The following is a 16,434-nucleotide window of genomic DNA, read 5'->3' as shown; positions in this document are numbered from 1 at the left end:
AAATATGAACTTCTCCATCACAGTTTTAAGACAAATATAGAACTCTTATGTTAGAAAATGTGAAATACTTATTCCAAAGTGACCAAAAGCAGGTTTCAAAGGGAATTAAAGACACTATGACCTTTTATGCTCATTTTTTACCCCTAATACCACCAGATCCAGACCAGATCTACAATAGGACTTTTCTGTCTGGGTAGTTCTAATCAGTAACTTGAGAGAAAATGTTAAAAATATTCACACATAGGCTCTAGTAAGAAACCACATTTTGGCAATAACCTGCAGCTGCTAACATTGCTCTAACTAAAGAAGTGTATACTTCCTCTACAGGCCAAAGTGTGAAGTATGCAACTTAAAAATGGTGCTTCTGATCTGCTATCAAGAAGCTCTTAAGCTACACTATTGTAGTTTTGATAGGCCAGTATAACTATCACGTTAACCTTTGCATTTCATCCTAGCTACTGTAAAATATCTTTACAATAGTGGTTTGTTCACCAACACAAGAACAAATCAAAATGGCCACCAAAGAGCAACAGAAACAGAGACTGATGTAAAATTCTTGCTCACAAACTCCAGACTTGAAAGTGCTTTGTTTTCACACGTTTCATCCAGTGTGAAAGCTTTTACACCAGCACTGTGCTCTAACCCTAACTCTAACCTTTGAAACCATAATAGAACATGCAATCTCAAGTCCATAAATATAAAGTTAACATTTTTTTGTGATCAGTTCAGTGAGACAGGACATGTTTTACTGTCTTAAAAATGTGAACTACAGAACTAGTGTATTTTAAAGAAAGTGATTCCTCTCTTATCTAAGGCATTCCTGGCATTTTAATTATTCACAGTGGTGACTTTTTAAACACTTTTCACAAATCTGAAGCCAGAGTGGAGTTTTGCCATCATGGTAACCAGCTTATATACTAACAGAGCACGTCCTGGACAATGATTGCCAAATACATTGACAAAAATTGGGTAAACGCACTGTACATTTTAAGATATGTTCTGAGAATGGCCTCTGGAATGACTTAAAGATCTGTGGATTAAAGATGATTTGGTGAAATAGTCTAGTCAAACATTTTTCTGTTTGGATTACTGTAGTAAAAGTTAACGCTTATATGTCTAGAGAGAAAACTGAGCTAAAAACTAAACACATCCAAATAAATGCAGTGTGTGTAGTGCCTCGTCTTTGTCGATTCTTTGCATAGGTCCACTCAGATTTCAGGGACACAGACTGAAGATGTGGATACTGCATTTGGGGCCACAAGGTCTTCTAAAACTACAAACTACTGCAAGAATGAAGTATCCAGAAGTACCTGACATTCACATTTACAAAACACACCCAAGTATGCTCACAGATGGTAGTATTCAGTTAGATTTACTTGAGTAAATTTTTAAAGAAATTGTACTTCTAAGAGTACTTTTCTAGCAGCATAATATAATAATAATTTACTTCTACTTGAGTAATACTTATATTGAAGTAACGATACTCTAAATTTGGGTCCTCTTCCCACTGTGAGTAAGTCTAAAGTGACAAAAGGTTTCTGTGACAATATGAAATCATTTAAACATTCCTTTTTCCTGCAGCACCCCTTCAGATATTACTCTGACAGTACTCCACTGATTTCTTGGACCACTACTTCTACTTTAGTAATATTATTTAGAAGTAACTCTTACTTGAGTACAATTTCTGTCTTCTCTACCACCTCTGATATGGCTATTGTTGGGTTGTGCTTTGAGTACATTCACCCAAATGCTGAAAAGAACAGACTTGGAGAAATGGAGGCTGTCTTCTGAACAAGCACGTGCCCGAAGTTTGCCCGCAGTGTGTTTGTTCGGTCTCTTACCTGTGCAGTCTGTGGGTGTGGGCGGGGGTCCGGAGAGGGGTCCAGAGAGGGGAGCGGGTACCGTTTGGGCGTCTGGAGAATGTAAAGGAAACAGCGGGGTTAAGTCAAGCCCGGGCCACAGCAGCCATAATCACTAGTTTAAACAGCTAGTCATTTTACACACCCACCCGCCTTCAACCCACATACCTCAGCTTTTACGAGAGGTAAGTGCACGATCGCAGGATTTTTATGTAGAAATGCATGGGAGGTCATGGGACACAATGGGGTGGGGGCGTTGTAGGGTTGTCAAAAGTATTGAAAATGAGATACTAATGGATCCTAAAACTCACATCCAAACTCATCTGAACAAGCATTGGTTCTAAAAAGTCTTCACTCACAGGACAGACATGAACCTTCCCTGAATAGTTTTAGAATGATGTTGAGCTGTATCAGAACAAGTAGAACATAGACTATTATATACATATAGACTTACATATAGACACATAGGCTAATATACACACAAGGACCATCTATGAACCTACTGCACCACTGAGGATCACACACATATAAGACACATGGGAATAGTAAACAAAGTACTACCATTTAAATTTTGAAAATCACATTGTAGTGTCTAAACATAGAATGTTTTTAATTATCATTGTAGAATTGAAATTGACATTGAGTATCAAGTGTATTCCTTAGAATCAAAACCTATTGCAGTTTACACATTGAAGGGCCCATATGACAAGATTTTCTCATCTATGTTCTAATGTAGTTTCCTCATCACAAACAAACCTGGAGTTGTGTTTTGTTTCATTCACATGTTTAACATACAAATCCTGCAAATTTAGGCTGAGTTCTCTCCAATGGAAAACACTCTGTTCCACCTTGTGATGTCATGTGGTAACACAGGAAGTGTGTTTATAAATTCCAATGGAATTGCCCATCTCTACTAAACAAAGAGTAAAAGTGATTTGCTCCTTTCAGATTTATCTTTGATATATTTTGATATATTTTGTAGCACTACTGATATTTGTGTCTTTGACATCAAAGGTCCTATTTTACACAGAATTATATGACTTTTATGCTCAAATATGCTAAAATTGTCATAAAATTGTTATAAACAGACCTGGAGTTGTGTTTTGTTTCATTCACACATTTGAGTAACCTTGAATTATTAGACTATCTACATCTCCAAAGCTCCAAATGCTCTGTTCCAGCATTTTAAAGGTAACAGCTATTTGTAGTCTAAACTGAACAGTTTGACTCTACAATACTAGAATCACCTTATGTGGCCATTAAATAAAAGGTTACGGTTTAAATTCAAGATCAACGTTACCACAGAAAGTCGACAACATCTCTGTGTGCACTGAGAAGTGAGACAATTTCAAAAAGGTAGATGTAACTTCTAAGATGGTAATTCCAGGTCTGCAGATTTTTGTAATGATTCTAATGAAGGTGTATGAAGTTTAAAAACACAGTGGAGCACTTCCTGTATTACCATATGACAATCACAAAGTGGAACAGAGTGTTTGTTAGAAGAACTCTAGTCTAAACAGGGTCTGTGTGTTAAACATGTGAATGAAACAAAACTCCAGGTCTGTTTTTGATGACAAAACAACGTTATAAAGGACTAGTAGATAAAAACAGTGTAATGCTGTCCCTTCAACAGCTTTTTGTACTGCACATACTGATCGCTGTGGTCTTTATGCTGTCTGCGCTCTCAGCTCTGCTCTTACTGCATGTCAGAGGTTACTGCTGACACGTTTATAGTGGGGCTGCTCTGTTTATCTGAAGTCGTCTTCCTTTAAACCAAATGCACTTACGTGTTTTCCCCAAAGACATAAATAAGACAGGTAAATGCCAAGAAACTTTGAACACGAGCACCTTCAAAGACTGGAGCTGCGTTTAAGGCTAAAAATACCAGAATGACGCCTGCTGTCTGCTGTGGATTACTGCTCTATGTGTGTGTGTGCGTGCGTGTGCGTGTGTGTGTGCGTGTGTGTGTGTGTGTGCATTTGTGTGCGTGATTGGACTCACCCAGTGCAGCCTTGTGTTCTTGTGAATGGGACAGCGAGTACGGGGGAGGAGGAGAGTCTGCGCACACAAAAACAGACAACAATCAGTTACAAAGATCCAGGTTTGAAGTCGACAGCTGAGGCTGAGATGCAGACTGGCCCCTGTGCTGTAGGGGACATGCACACTGGCCTGTTTGATGGGCACAGACAGTGCTGGTTTGCATTGTCCAAAGGGCCCCATAGAGCACACTGTGCATTGTCAGAGAAGGATCTGTCAGTTCAATAGGAGCATGTTTGTACTGATCCTGAGGCTGAGTCTGTAGTTACAGCTTCAGGTTTAGTACAAACACTTAAGCTCCACTGAATGTGTTATGTTGTTTCCTTTGAATAACTTTAACACAAACTCTATAGTGTGAGCTATAAGTGTGTGTCTCTATAGTGTGTGAGCTATAGGCCTATGTGACTCTATAATGTGTGTTTCTACAGTGTGAGGTATAGGCCTGTGCGTCTCTATAGATGTGTGTCTCTATAGGTGTGTGAGCTATATGTGTCTCTATAGGTGTGTGTCTTTATAGGTGTGTCTCTATAGGTGTGTGTCTCTGTAGGTGTGTGAGCTATAGGTGTGTGAGCTATAGGTGTGTGTCTCTACAGGTGTGTACACTGGAGTCTCCAGTCTCTTTGGGGATTACACAAACCACAGGCACAGTTCCTACAGGGCAGTACACTCCCCAACACAGTCACAGAGCCAAACATGAAGAGTCAAACTCCAGTCTCCTAAAGAGCCCGTTTCATACAATGAATAGGCCATAGCACAGAATAACCTACATATGTATGAATTCTCCTTTTGTTGAAGTGTTTTTCTGCTGTGCACAGAGCAGAGAATGCAGTGGTTTAGTCCCTCCAGCAGTGTGCTGTGGTCTGTGCTGCGGCCCCTTTAAGAGCAGAGCCAGTAATTGCTGGAGTCCTCAGTCAGATACCCAGAGCGTCAGTCTGGCGCCAGCGCTATGCAAACTGTATATTATCGGCACTCCTTCACCTAAATAACAAGAGGAGGACCTCCTGTCAGGAAAAAAAAGGCCCAGTGCAACTTGAGAGCGACCTTCAATTGGATGATGTGGGAAGCAAAGTTTTGCGCAAATTCAAATGTGTGTAATGTGTTTGGTATGCCAAAAGGAGAACTAAATCACAGCCTGCATGGAGCAAAGTTACGCAGAGTTATGGCCCGCTCATAAACCGTGGCGCGGGCCGTAAAAGCTGATAAAAGGACGCAGTGGACAAACGGTACAGAGACAGAGACAGAGTGTGAGGCTGTGATGTATTCACTCAGCCCCGGGCTAACATATGCTAATGCTGCAGCACAGGCCGTTTGGCCTTGCCTGGTTTCTCCCCGTGACAGAGCCTACCTGCCCGTGCCATGTCCCACTGACGCTCTAACAGTGTGCGTGCGTAAATATGGAGCCTGTTTGTGATGCCAAAACAAAACAAGTGAATGACTTCCTCAGCCCCCTCATGCCCCCCTGCCACGCGCTTCTCACCTGGCGCGCACACGCGGCTGTAGTGGTACGGGTTGCAGCACACCTTGGTGCCATGCGCGTGCCCGTGGCTCTGGCAGAAGCACAGCGCTTTGAGCCGCTCTGAAGGCTGCAGGTCCCTCCACCTGAACGTCCTGCACGTAACAAACTGCGGGGAGCCGAGCTGCGGCCCCAGCCGAAGGTCCAGGCCGGGCACCAGCACGCACTCTCCGGGCGCGCCCCCTCTGCTCTCCACGGCCCGCAGTAAGGTGTCCAGACTCTGCTCCGTGAGCCTTTTGAGAAACGCGTGTGTGGCGCCAGCCAGCCCCTGCTCAGCGCACTCCGCTCCGGCCTCGTCCTGTGTGGCCGTCCGCAGGCAGCAGTCCCCCAGCAGACAGCACGTCACCCGTCGCTGGACGCACATGGCACCTCGGTCGTCTTCTTGCTCCTCTTCGTCCCTGTCGCCGCTCTCCGTCATATCCCCCGGTTCCGCGTGGGTCACCGGCCGCCGCTCTGCACACGGTCCGCCGCGCGTGCCATCAGCCTGCGAGGCTCCATCCCGCGCGCCGCTCTCGCTGACCACACGGCTTCTCCAGAGTCGCCGTACAAGAGACGCACGTTTCGTCTTGAACATAGACAACCTACACAGTCCTCCACATGGATTAGACCCGTCGCCCCACGCTCTGCCTGTGTGCACGGCGCGCACAGATCGCGCCGTGGGGGCTCGCAGTGTGATGGGTGTCCCACAGCATTAGACAGAGCCCACAGAGTCACGCATATGCGGCGTTACAGAGCTCCAGGAGCCCGCTCTGCTGCTACATGCAGCCAGCGCTCAGTGCGCCGCGAGAGCGATCACAATCAGCGCACAAGTTTGAGAAGCTGCTCCATAACTCCGTGGAAATCCCGCAGACAGTCCCCGGACCATAGTTAGACCCAAGCGGGATCGGTTTACATTCACCCACAGCGAAAACAGACGCGCACACTCTTCATCCAAAAGTTTATCCACTTAACGAAGCTGCACTTTCCGAAGCCTCCCTTCAGCCCAGTAACTCATCCGCGTTCAGCCCGTGTGTTTGGTGTGTCAGAGCGGCCGCGGTAATCCTGTCACGGCGCAGAGATGTGGAGACCCGGGGCTAAGCTCCAGGACGGGCTCCGTGCTCACAAGTAGTTTTAAAGAGAGCAGGAATGACTCCAGTCTCCACTCCCCCACAGTCCCCTCGGACACGCACCGCTCCTCACGCACGCGCACAGCTCCACACACACGCACACATACACACACATACGCGCGCGCACACACACACACACACACACACTCGCACACACTCATACATACGCACACACGCACACATTGACGCGGTGTCAAGACGCCGCTGCTGTGCTCCAACGGGAGGCCAGGCCGGTCACAATAAGACACTTCCGGGAGTTTGTGTTGGAGACGGATTTGCGAGCAGCGTCACACACACAGCAGCCTGCTGCCAGTCAAGTACCTGTAGATCTAGATTTTTTTTTAATACTAATGCACAAGTCTTGGGATGGGATGCAAATCTCAGGCTGCTGTAAAACAAACCTCTTTGTTCGTAGGCCTCGTTGGTTAAGTAGACATGACTTATTGTACTTTGGATTTCATGGAAAAGTCCTTTTCAAATCAAATGAAATGTAATATCACATTTCACACAGATGTACACAGGCTAACAGGCACACTTTAAGTGGTCTACGTTAGATGTTATAAATTGTCCTTTAAAGTGTCTGGTTCAGTCCAAAGTTACAGAAGAGAAAGAACAGTGAAGTAGTGGTGGAGAAAAACGCTTTTATTGTGGAAGTCTTGGTTCCTGTGCGCCCGTGCCGCAGCGAGCTTGACGCACTCTCTCCCCGGACTCTCTCGGTCTGTGGGCCCCAGAGCAAAGCTGTGGAGCCATTGGTTGATTCCCGCCATCATGTGCCAGTCTAGACACTTTGGCGGCTGGGAGCCGCACTGATTGTTGCGCAAACACGGTTTCAAGTTTCTGAACTCTTAAAGACGCCACATCCTGCTCTGCGCTATCTCCCCGAGAGTCTGCTCAGCGACGGCCGAAGAGAACGAGGACAGCGCGCTACGGGACCGCACAGGGCACCACGGGCCCCCGGGGACTCCCCAGCGTGACTTTCTCCTGGTTTTACCCGCGGCGCTCTTCAGTCTGCAGAGCGCACGCACTGAGCCTCTCCAACCTGGAACACAACAGACTGGACTGGACCACTGCTTTACCTTTACCGTTTTAGCACAAGATTTATTCCTCTGTTCATGTGAAAATGACTTTTTCGTGAATGATGAATCTTTTTTCCAACAATCTCATCCTTTTTTTTTTTTTTTTTTAGCCCACTTAGCATTTCTTCACAACATTTGTGCTGCTTGTTGCTGCTTTGTTTTTGTTATTCTTTGAACAGAGATTGTGCTTTATTGAAGATAATCTGGGTTTGTATTATCATTAAACAATTAGTACTGAAAGTTCATCATTTTAAAGATGTTTTTGGACTATTTGCCAGATGAGGAGGAGCCACACACTCAAACCTTGAATATGTTTGATGCCACACAGCAGTTTCAGTTGCATTGTAGTTGTACTTGAGAAAAGGTCGTTCATGACACACACTGTGATGAAATTATCACACACATTCTCCTTCTGTCCTGGTTGAACTCAAGCCCCTGGGCTTCAGAGGTACAGAGGAGGTTTGGGGTCACTCAGCTTGTCCTTGCTGTTTTTATGGACGGGTGGCAGTAGCTCAGTTGGTAGAGCGTTCACTGACCCACAGGTTGGCGGTGAGATTCCAGCTCCCACAGATGAATGCTGTCGTCGTGTCCTTGGGCAAGACATTTAACCTGCCTCATCCTAGTGTCTGCGTACACTGGTGTGTGTGTGTGAATGGGTGAGTGGTTCCTTGTTGTAAAGGGCTTTGAAAGCCTTGAAGGTGGAAAACTGCTGTATAAAACTATGACCATTCACCAGGTTTCAGATCTCATGTGCAGCAGGCTGCAGTCGGCCCACGTCCTGTAAAAGCGGCTTGTAGCACAGCTCACGCTGTACAGCACGTGGAACCAGGCTCTTCCACTGTCTCTGCTCCACACCGGTGCACTTGAAGCACTTTGGTACAGTTAAAGTTAATTACTGAGCACAATTACAGTTTTTCAGTAAACAAAAGGGTGATCAGGGCTGGACCCTCGGGGAGGCCTTTTCAGACCCTCAAACAGCCTTGCACAGTGGAAAAACTTGCCTAACCCACAGAGCGTATAAAGAAGTGGAGTAAGGGAGCAGGTCGTCACCCATAACATTCGGCTCCAGTCAAATGAAGCTCAGTGAGGCCTGAGGTTAGAGGAGCATATTTGGTGATGATGGTGTTCTGCCTTATTTTTGCAAAATGATTTTTTGAAAATGTGGTGTCTGCAAACATGCAGAGCATTCATGGACTATGAAGACACTTTCAGAAGCTAAGAAAACACTGAATATTTGACACACAGCTTAAACTCAACAAAATGCTTGATTTGATAACTCAACTATTGTAAATAGTTAACAGTATTCCTCTTTGAGGAAACTTTCAGATGTTTTGGTGTAACACTCCTGAATTGTATATAGGCGTCCTGTTATAGATCTAGGAACATTTGTTTTAGAAATGATGTGTTGAAAAGGTGCCCAGCACAAGTCTATGGAAGCCCTGAGCCGTAAGTGTAAAAAAAAAAACTAATAATAAGACAAAATAATAATTAATTCTTTTTTTTTCCCTTTTTTTTTTTTTTTGAGATATTATCTAATTATTTCGAGATATTATCTCAATATTTTGAGATAATAAGTAAGTAGCAGGGCCTGGTCAGTACTGGGGAGGGAGACTGCTGTCACACTAACAATCTCTTTGTATAAGGGGCCCATGACAGACTTACCACCAGTGTGGAAACGACTACTACTACTATTATTATTATATATATTTTTTATTATTGTTGTTGTTGTAATAATAATAATAATAATAATAATTCATGTAAATAATAATAAGAAGAAGATTTTTGACACATTATGTACTCCGCACCTGGTGTGTAGCCACAGCTGCCCTGAGGCAGACTGACAGCAGCTTGGTTGCCCTTCCAGCCACCAACACTCACACACATACCACACAGTAGGCAACGATACCACAGAATTTTGGCCAAGTGAGACTCAAACCACTGAGCCATTGCCGTCGCCAGACAGATTTCACTGGGGCACATGCCCCAGTATTGATCTGTAGTGCCCCAGTATAAATTTCACCAGTTTAAAAAAAAAAATAAAAATCACTTTAGCATTTTAAGTGTACATGGCATAATTTACAGAATGTGCACATAGCTACTTAATATGGCAACTCATTGCTACTTTATTCACTCCATACACAATGGCCACATTAGAGATGCGCGGATGGGCTATTTTTTCATCCACAACCGCGACACAAAACTCATCATCCGCCCGCTGTCCATTTTGCACCGAAGGTTTTCAAAACCGCACCCGCCGCCATCCGCCCATTGATTTTAGATTTTAGAACAATCATACAGCAAACAAACTAAGGAGCCTCGATAAAAATGCAAACTCTATAGCTCATTCATTCCAAAATTGTCTCAGCGTGTATGTTCACATTCTTAATTGTCCGTAACAACCCCAGACTTACCTGGTTTTCTTGCGCAGCTAATTAATTGACAACGTTTTCCAACTAGGCTATTTTTGAACCTTCTTGCCTTCGTGTTGGATGTTGTTACATTCTGAACATTCTGCCATTGCCCGATGTTATTTCAAAGTCATAGCCTCACTCCATCGGTCTTTCTTTAAGTTTTAAATCCCCCGAGTGGCAGTCGACGCTATAATGTCTGCGTGTTTTAAAATATATCTGATATCGAAACAAAAACAAAAAAAAGCATAACTAAATAAATATGGCCCTATAGCCACTTACGTGTTGGCAAACAGCTGAAATAAATTAGAAATAATAAAATAAACTGCATATAATATGTGCCTCTAAACCTTAGGCATCAATAACCCGACACAACCTGAACCTTCAGAACATAAAAAAAAGGTCAAATGGGCTAATTAAGGATATGACGTACACTTCATACTACAAGCATAGACAATGAGACTCGTCTTTTCAGATGTAGGTAACAATACTAACAATAACTTTAAAAAAAAAAAAATATATATATATATATATATATATATATATATTATATATAAATTTTTTTTTTAGTAGTTAAACCGCCACCCGCCCGAATTTAATTAAAATATAATTTTTCATCACATCATCCGCCCGACCCGCGGATTAACCGCGGATACCGCGGTTGTAACCGCAATCCGCGTATCTCTAGCGCACATGGCTACTTAAGATGGTCATTTATTCACGCGACTTGGGCTGCGACTGGAGTCCCGTGCTCACTTCAGTAATAACTTTGCCACATAAACTGCGGTGTCTGAGCGCTGTTTCTTTCACCTGTCTTACAGGTTAGGACTGGGTAAACTGCCCATCATTGTTGTTTGTTTTCACCTCTGTGTCTCCATTTCCATGTGGATTTAAATGTTACAACTTTGCTTTTTACTTTAATGAATGAGGCAGTGAGCTGAGGTAAACTTTCAGCTGCCGCCTTGCGAACAGCTCCGGCTCACAGGCTCATCACTGTTGATTCATGTGCAGTGGTGTCCAATACACTGATCGTGATCTATCAGTCGATCTCCAAGCTAGTGTGGGTAGATCGCAGTGTCGCAGTACTCGTCTCAGGTCTCGCGTTTGGACTCGGTCTTATCTCTGACTCGGGGTCTGACACTCGACAAGTGTGATCATATTTCATTACGACCGCTGCTGTTAGCAAAAAAAACCTTGTATCCGCGTGCGGGAGCGTCTCTCTGCAGCCTGTGCGTCATTTAGAATCCGTGGATACTGTGCGGCACATCACAAACACACACGCTCCTCCTCAATGCGCTGATTAGAAGAGCAAGACGAAATGCAAAGCAAACTCATCAAAATGTATGTTCCAGTGTTGACACAGGTCTGTTCTGTGCAGTAGGCTCCTCTACCGCCACATGTGGCTGAAGTTAATAATAATAATAGAAGTGCACAAATGCATCTGTTTGTCAGGATGTGCGTTTGGTTTGATAATGTGTAGAGGTAAATACCACTGGAGAAACAGTAAGAAAATGTAACTCCAGTTAGAAACTTGAAAAAACAAGTTTAAAAATCCTACCCACTTTCTTCACATTTTTCAGTTTTGTGTAAAGTGCCAGTGGATGTTCTCTTAAAGAAGGGGTTCTCAAACTGTGGGTGAGGGTCCAAAAAAGAGGAGCAGAGTGTTTAGGTGCAGAACAGTTTTTCATATACTTATGCTGAAAAAATGTGCGCTCTCCTGATGCAACGGTTAGCCTAGCACTGTGAGCTCCCACACTCGGTTTCTGGAGAAATCGACCATATTTGATGTGCATTTTTAAGGTTAAAACATGGGCTTTGGAGCACTCTTGTAGATGGATATCAGAAAGTTATTCTTTTTTTTCAAGTAGGCCAAATGCATCAGTTCATTTTAGCTGGTTATTCAAAGATCCAGACAAGAACATAATCTGATATGATTGTATAGTTTGAAGCACTATTTATGTTTTTTTAATGATAAATAAGTGCTAAGCTTTTTTTTTTTTTTGCTCATGCGCTCGCATTAATTATCTGTGCCCCCGCTGTGTCCCAGTACACTGAGAGGTCTAGTGACGCCCCTGCACTGAGCCCCTGAGGCCCTGTCTCTAGTCTCAGTGGGTGGATGTATTCTGCGGGAGAGTAATGTGTACAATTCTACTTTAAATATAGTTTTTGCACACTGCACTGAAAGCATGTTGTACCAGTATAACACATGAGGGCAAACCCCAACAACAGACACAAGATGTTGATTACAATGTTTTTAGTGTGGCCATGTAGAAATTTCTACTGTAGTAAAAGTATTGTGGAGTAACTGTATTTGTATACAGTACTATATAGTATGTTATTTGTACCACCCTGTGCAGGAGACCCATAGTTCATACCGCTCATACAGTTTGATGGAGCAGTAGTAACTGTCCAAACAGGCACATCCAGGCCCTGCCCAGGCTCAAGCTGCTAATTACATGAGTCAGAACGGATGAGGCGCTCACACTCACGCTCATTATGTTCTGGAAGTATTAAAGGTCCTGTAAGACACAAAATGGACTCATGTGAGCTTTAAGCCCGTTATAATGGTACCTCAGCAGAAACATAACTGGAGTTGAGTTTTGTTTCACACGTTTGAGTAACCTTTTATTATTGGTCTGTCTATATTTCCAAAGCTCAAAATGCTTGTTCCACTGTGATGTCATGAAGTATTAGTTTTTAATTTAAACTCTACCTTTGTACCTTTAGTTCAATAGAGACGGTCAATTTCAGGGCTAAAATCATCCAAATTATGATCATGAAAGTGTATGGAATTTCAAAACACAGTGGAGCACTTCCTGGAGTGGAGTGGAGAGTGTTTTCAGTTTGAGAGAAGAGCTCAGTCTAAATATGTAGTATTTGTGTGAATGAAACAAAACACAATTTCATGTATGTTTTAATGCAGAAGCAATATTATAACACATCAGAAAATAGATGTAATACAGACTCTTTACACAGTACAGTTCTGACACTGATCTGCTGCTGCGTCTCCTTCTGCACCCTGGACTGAAACATGCTACAAAAACACAGACAGGCCCACCTAGAAATGTTCAAATGTTAAGACATGTTTTGCATAATGTCTAATCTTTTGTAATTATTTTATTGACTATTTTATTCCAATATTGCTGGATCAATTGAATGTTGAAGAGCAAAAGACATGGGCTACATTTAATGTCCAAATAGACGACTTATGGATCCTTTTATTGCTGCTTCAGTGACTGTTTTTCATTGTTTCAAACTTGAGTAATACTTTGATTGTGACACAATCATTCAATAAAATATCCTCATTAATGTTAAGTAATGGTCAAATCCACCTTTATTTTGTGATTTACAAATAAATGTCTACTGACTTGGGTCACAAATGTTTGTGACTTTTAAAATATGGGTCCCCAGAAAAAAAAGTTTAGGAAGCACTGATGTAGAATACCCCCAGAATGATGTCACTGCAAAGAATCAAAAGTAATAAAAGTGCCTCAAATGTATAAACACACCATCTTTATAATAATTTATTGATGGTGGCTCAAAGCACAAAAATTGTGGGTTTGATTCCCTGGTCAGATAGGGCTTTTTCTGTGCTGCATGTGGTGATGTTGTAGAATCCACACCAGTGTGTTAAAACTATGTCATGCACTGCTCCTGTTGGTTTAATCCTTACACATAAATCTATATGAACTTGAGACAGTGTAAAAGTGTGTTTGAGCAGGAGGGCTTAGGGCCCACTGAAACAAAGCCCCTCACTCCTCTGGTTTTCACTCTGGCTCTTAGCGCTCTAGAAGCAGCTGGTCCAGTAACCTGTGTTCTGAGTGTGTTCTGCCTTGAGTGTGCAAACAAAGCAAGAAGTCCACATAAATAAGACAATGTCGGATCATGAAGAGATGTTAAAACAAATAATTAGGGATGGGCGAAGTGAAGCATTGACACCTCAGTCGCAATATTGTCTCAAATGGTTCGACGTGTCTGAGGCCTCGGACAAACACTGACCTCTAGTGGACAAATTTAACCATTAGCACGCAGGTGTCTCAGCATCGATGAAGTATTGTTAATGCAGAACATACACCGTAGACAACAACAATAATGATGATGATTTCAAATAATATGTAAAGAGCAACATAAATAGCAGCTGTAAATAAGAAAATAGGTGACCTTGTTAGGTGGAATTAGATCAGTGATCCCAAACCATGGATGACTTTTTTCCACTTGTAGATGCCATCGAAAATGAAACAAATTTCAAAAGTCACCAAAATCACCACTAACGTCACACAATATTCCTCACTACCCAACATTTTTAACAAATATTGGTGCATCTTTTATACTGTAGTAGTTTACTGCTTGTCAAACCACAGAAGTGCGCTGAACACTCTGAAGCACTCCACAACCAATCACAGAGCGGAACATTCACTGAGCCAATGAAACGCTTCGATACACTGAAGCGATCGACACAGTGAAGCAGTAGGGGGAGGGACCGACACTTCCACACTTTGGTCACGTGAGCGGCTGCGACACGAGCTCTGAGGCAGAGATTCGGAGTAATTTGTTTCAGAAAGAACGACGTGCTCCTGGAGCTCCGACTCATTTACCCATCACTACAAATAGTGTTGGGAAGGTTACTTTTAAAATGCATTCCTCTACAGATTACAGATTACATACCCCAAAATGTAGTTTGTAACGTAATCCATTAAATTACTTAAAGTGAGTAACGTAATCTGAATACTTTGGATTACTTAATATTGTCATGTTTTTTAAAACTACATGAATGTACCAACCACATCTTGAAAATTCTTCGTTGTTCTCTTCCTCAGTCTTTACTTAAACATATTAAAAAAATATATTATTGATAGAGAAATGGTTTTTATATGAAATCACTGCTGCCTTAAATTATGTCCACCTACTGTTAAGTGTCATATTGTTTAGACCTGGTTTAGTCCTGATTTATTCTTAGTTTAATCCTGCTTTAGTCCTGCTATAGTTCTGCATTTAGTCCTGGTTTAGTCCTGGTTTAGTCCTGCTTTAGTCCTGCTTTAGTCCTGGTTTAGTCCTGGTTTAGTCCTGCTTTAGTCTTGGTTTAGTCCTGGTTTAGTCCTGGCTTGTTTAGTCGAAAATGTGAAAATAGGAAAATACCGCTGTGTAATCCATTTATTTCAACAAAGTAACTGTAATCCAATTACCACTCACTGAAACAGTAACTGTAACCGAATACAGTTACTCATAATTTGTACTTTGATCATGTAATCCCGGTACATGTAATCTGTTATTCCCCAACACTGACTATAATAGAATGTTAAACTAAAAGCCTCAGGTAGCAGAGGCAGAGTCCACTACCACAGCCCATACCACACTTACAGCATACGTCATGTTTGTCTGTTTTGTTATTACAATGATTTACATTCATTTCCCATGGACTGGTTTTACTCCTATGGGGTATTATCTGCTAACAATAAACATATTTAGATTACCATGTTACCTTTTACTGTTCTGAAAATGCTATATTTGCTGAAAACATTGCATTAATGTTTTATAAATGGGATTTGGGAAACTTGTTACAAACATTTTACTCTTTACAGTGAATCTTACAGTTGAATCTCAAGGAATTTCACATCTGGAGCAGTGGATACATCCTCTGATACCTGCTGCACAGAACTGCACAGTCTGATTTATACAGGAGCAGACCAGGAGAGGCATTCAACTGCATGAGGTAAGAGACAGCCAGGAAACTATGAGATGTGTTTGAATGTTTACTCACTCGTTTTACATCAGCAGCATTGACAAACTACTGCCTCTCCACCGAGCCCATGTCGCTTTGTTTTGGTCAACATTAAAGTCAAAGTGAAACCTCCTGGATCTTCAGTGTTTATTTGTACAGGAAAGAACAAATAACTTGTGAGTAACACAGATCTTCATGTCAGAGATGTGGCTCTGTCTGCCTAAAGTCTGCGTATGTGCATGAAAGCTGTTTCATTAGTAATTATAGCTCCAATGTTTTAGTGCTAATGTTAAATGACCAGAATCACCTGAACGTCTCGTAGCCCACAGTTTGCACCTGTTCTGTCCTCTGACTTGCAGGTCAGAGTGGTCTGACTGGTTTTGGAGCAAAGACAATTTAAATGTGACTGTTTAGCACACTTGGATTTCTCTGTGCATGTAAACAAAGTGAGTGTTCCCTGTGTGCAGATTCTACTGAAGAACTCAGACGAGTGATCAAACCAGACGACCTTTAAACTGATTAATACTGAACCAACACAAGAATCACATAAAAGACATATCCAGTCGTTTGGATGGTTCTTTGGCATGTACAGATCCAAAAGATTCAGATCCATAAAGGATATTTACAAAAATGAGGAACTGCTAACTGCTCTCTCTGCTGACCACTCACACTGCTGCTCTCTCTGCTGACCACTCACACTGCTGCTCTCTCTGCTG

At 42.5% G+C, this 16,434-nt stretch overlaps 1 protein-coding gene across 1 annotated transcript in view; it reads right to left on the bottom strand.

The window, feature by feature from the left end:
- Positions 1–6,518, bottom strand: part of LOC110174515 (mothers against decapentaplegic homolog 6-like) — a 44,972-nt gene extending 38,454 nt beyond the window's left edge. Inside the window, exons 1-3 of the mRNA XM_020940616.2 lie at positions 5,374–6,518; positions 3,861–3,917; positions 1,842–1,913 (exon numbers count right to left, since the gene is read on the bottom strand). Of these exons, the coding sequence (XP_020796275.1) occupies positions 1,842–1,913; positions 3,861–3,917; positions 5,374–5,983 (739 nt within the window). The 5' untranslated portion in view covers positions 5,984–6,518. The remainder of the gene's footprint in view (positions 1–1,841; positions 1,914–3,860; positions 3,918–5,373) is intronic.
- Between the last annotated feature and the right edge of the window lie 9,916 nt (positions 6,519–16,434).

Source organism: Boleophthalmus pectinirostris, unplaced genomic scaffold (genome assembly GCF_026225935.1).
Source record: "Boleophthalmus pectinirostris isolate CB_2022bp ecotype Guang Dong unplaced genomic scaffold, ASM2622593v1 HiC_scaffold_19, whole genome shotgun sequence".
In the NCBI taxonomy this organism is placed as follows: domain Eukaryota; kingdom Metazoa; phylum Chordata; class Actinopteri; order Gobiiformes; family Gobiidae; genus Boleophthalmus; species Boleophthalmus pectinirostris.
The sequence above is the reverse complement of the archived record's forward strand: the minus strand, read 5'-3'. Positions and strand labels throughout refer to the sequence as shown.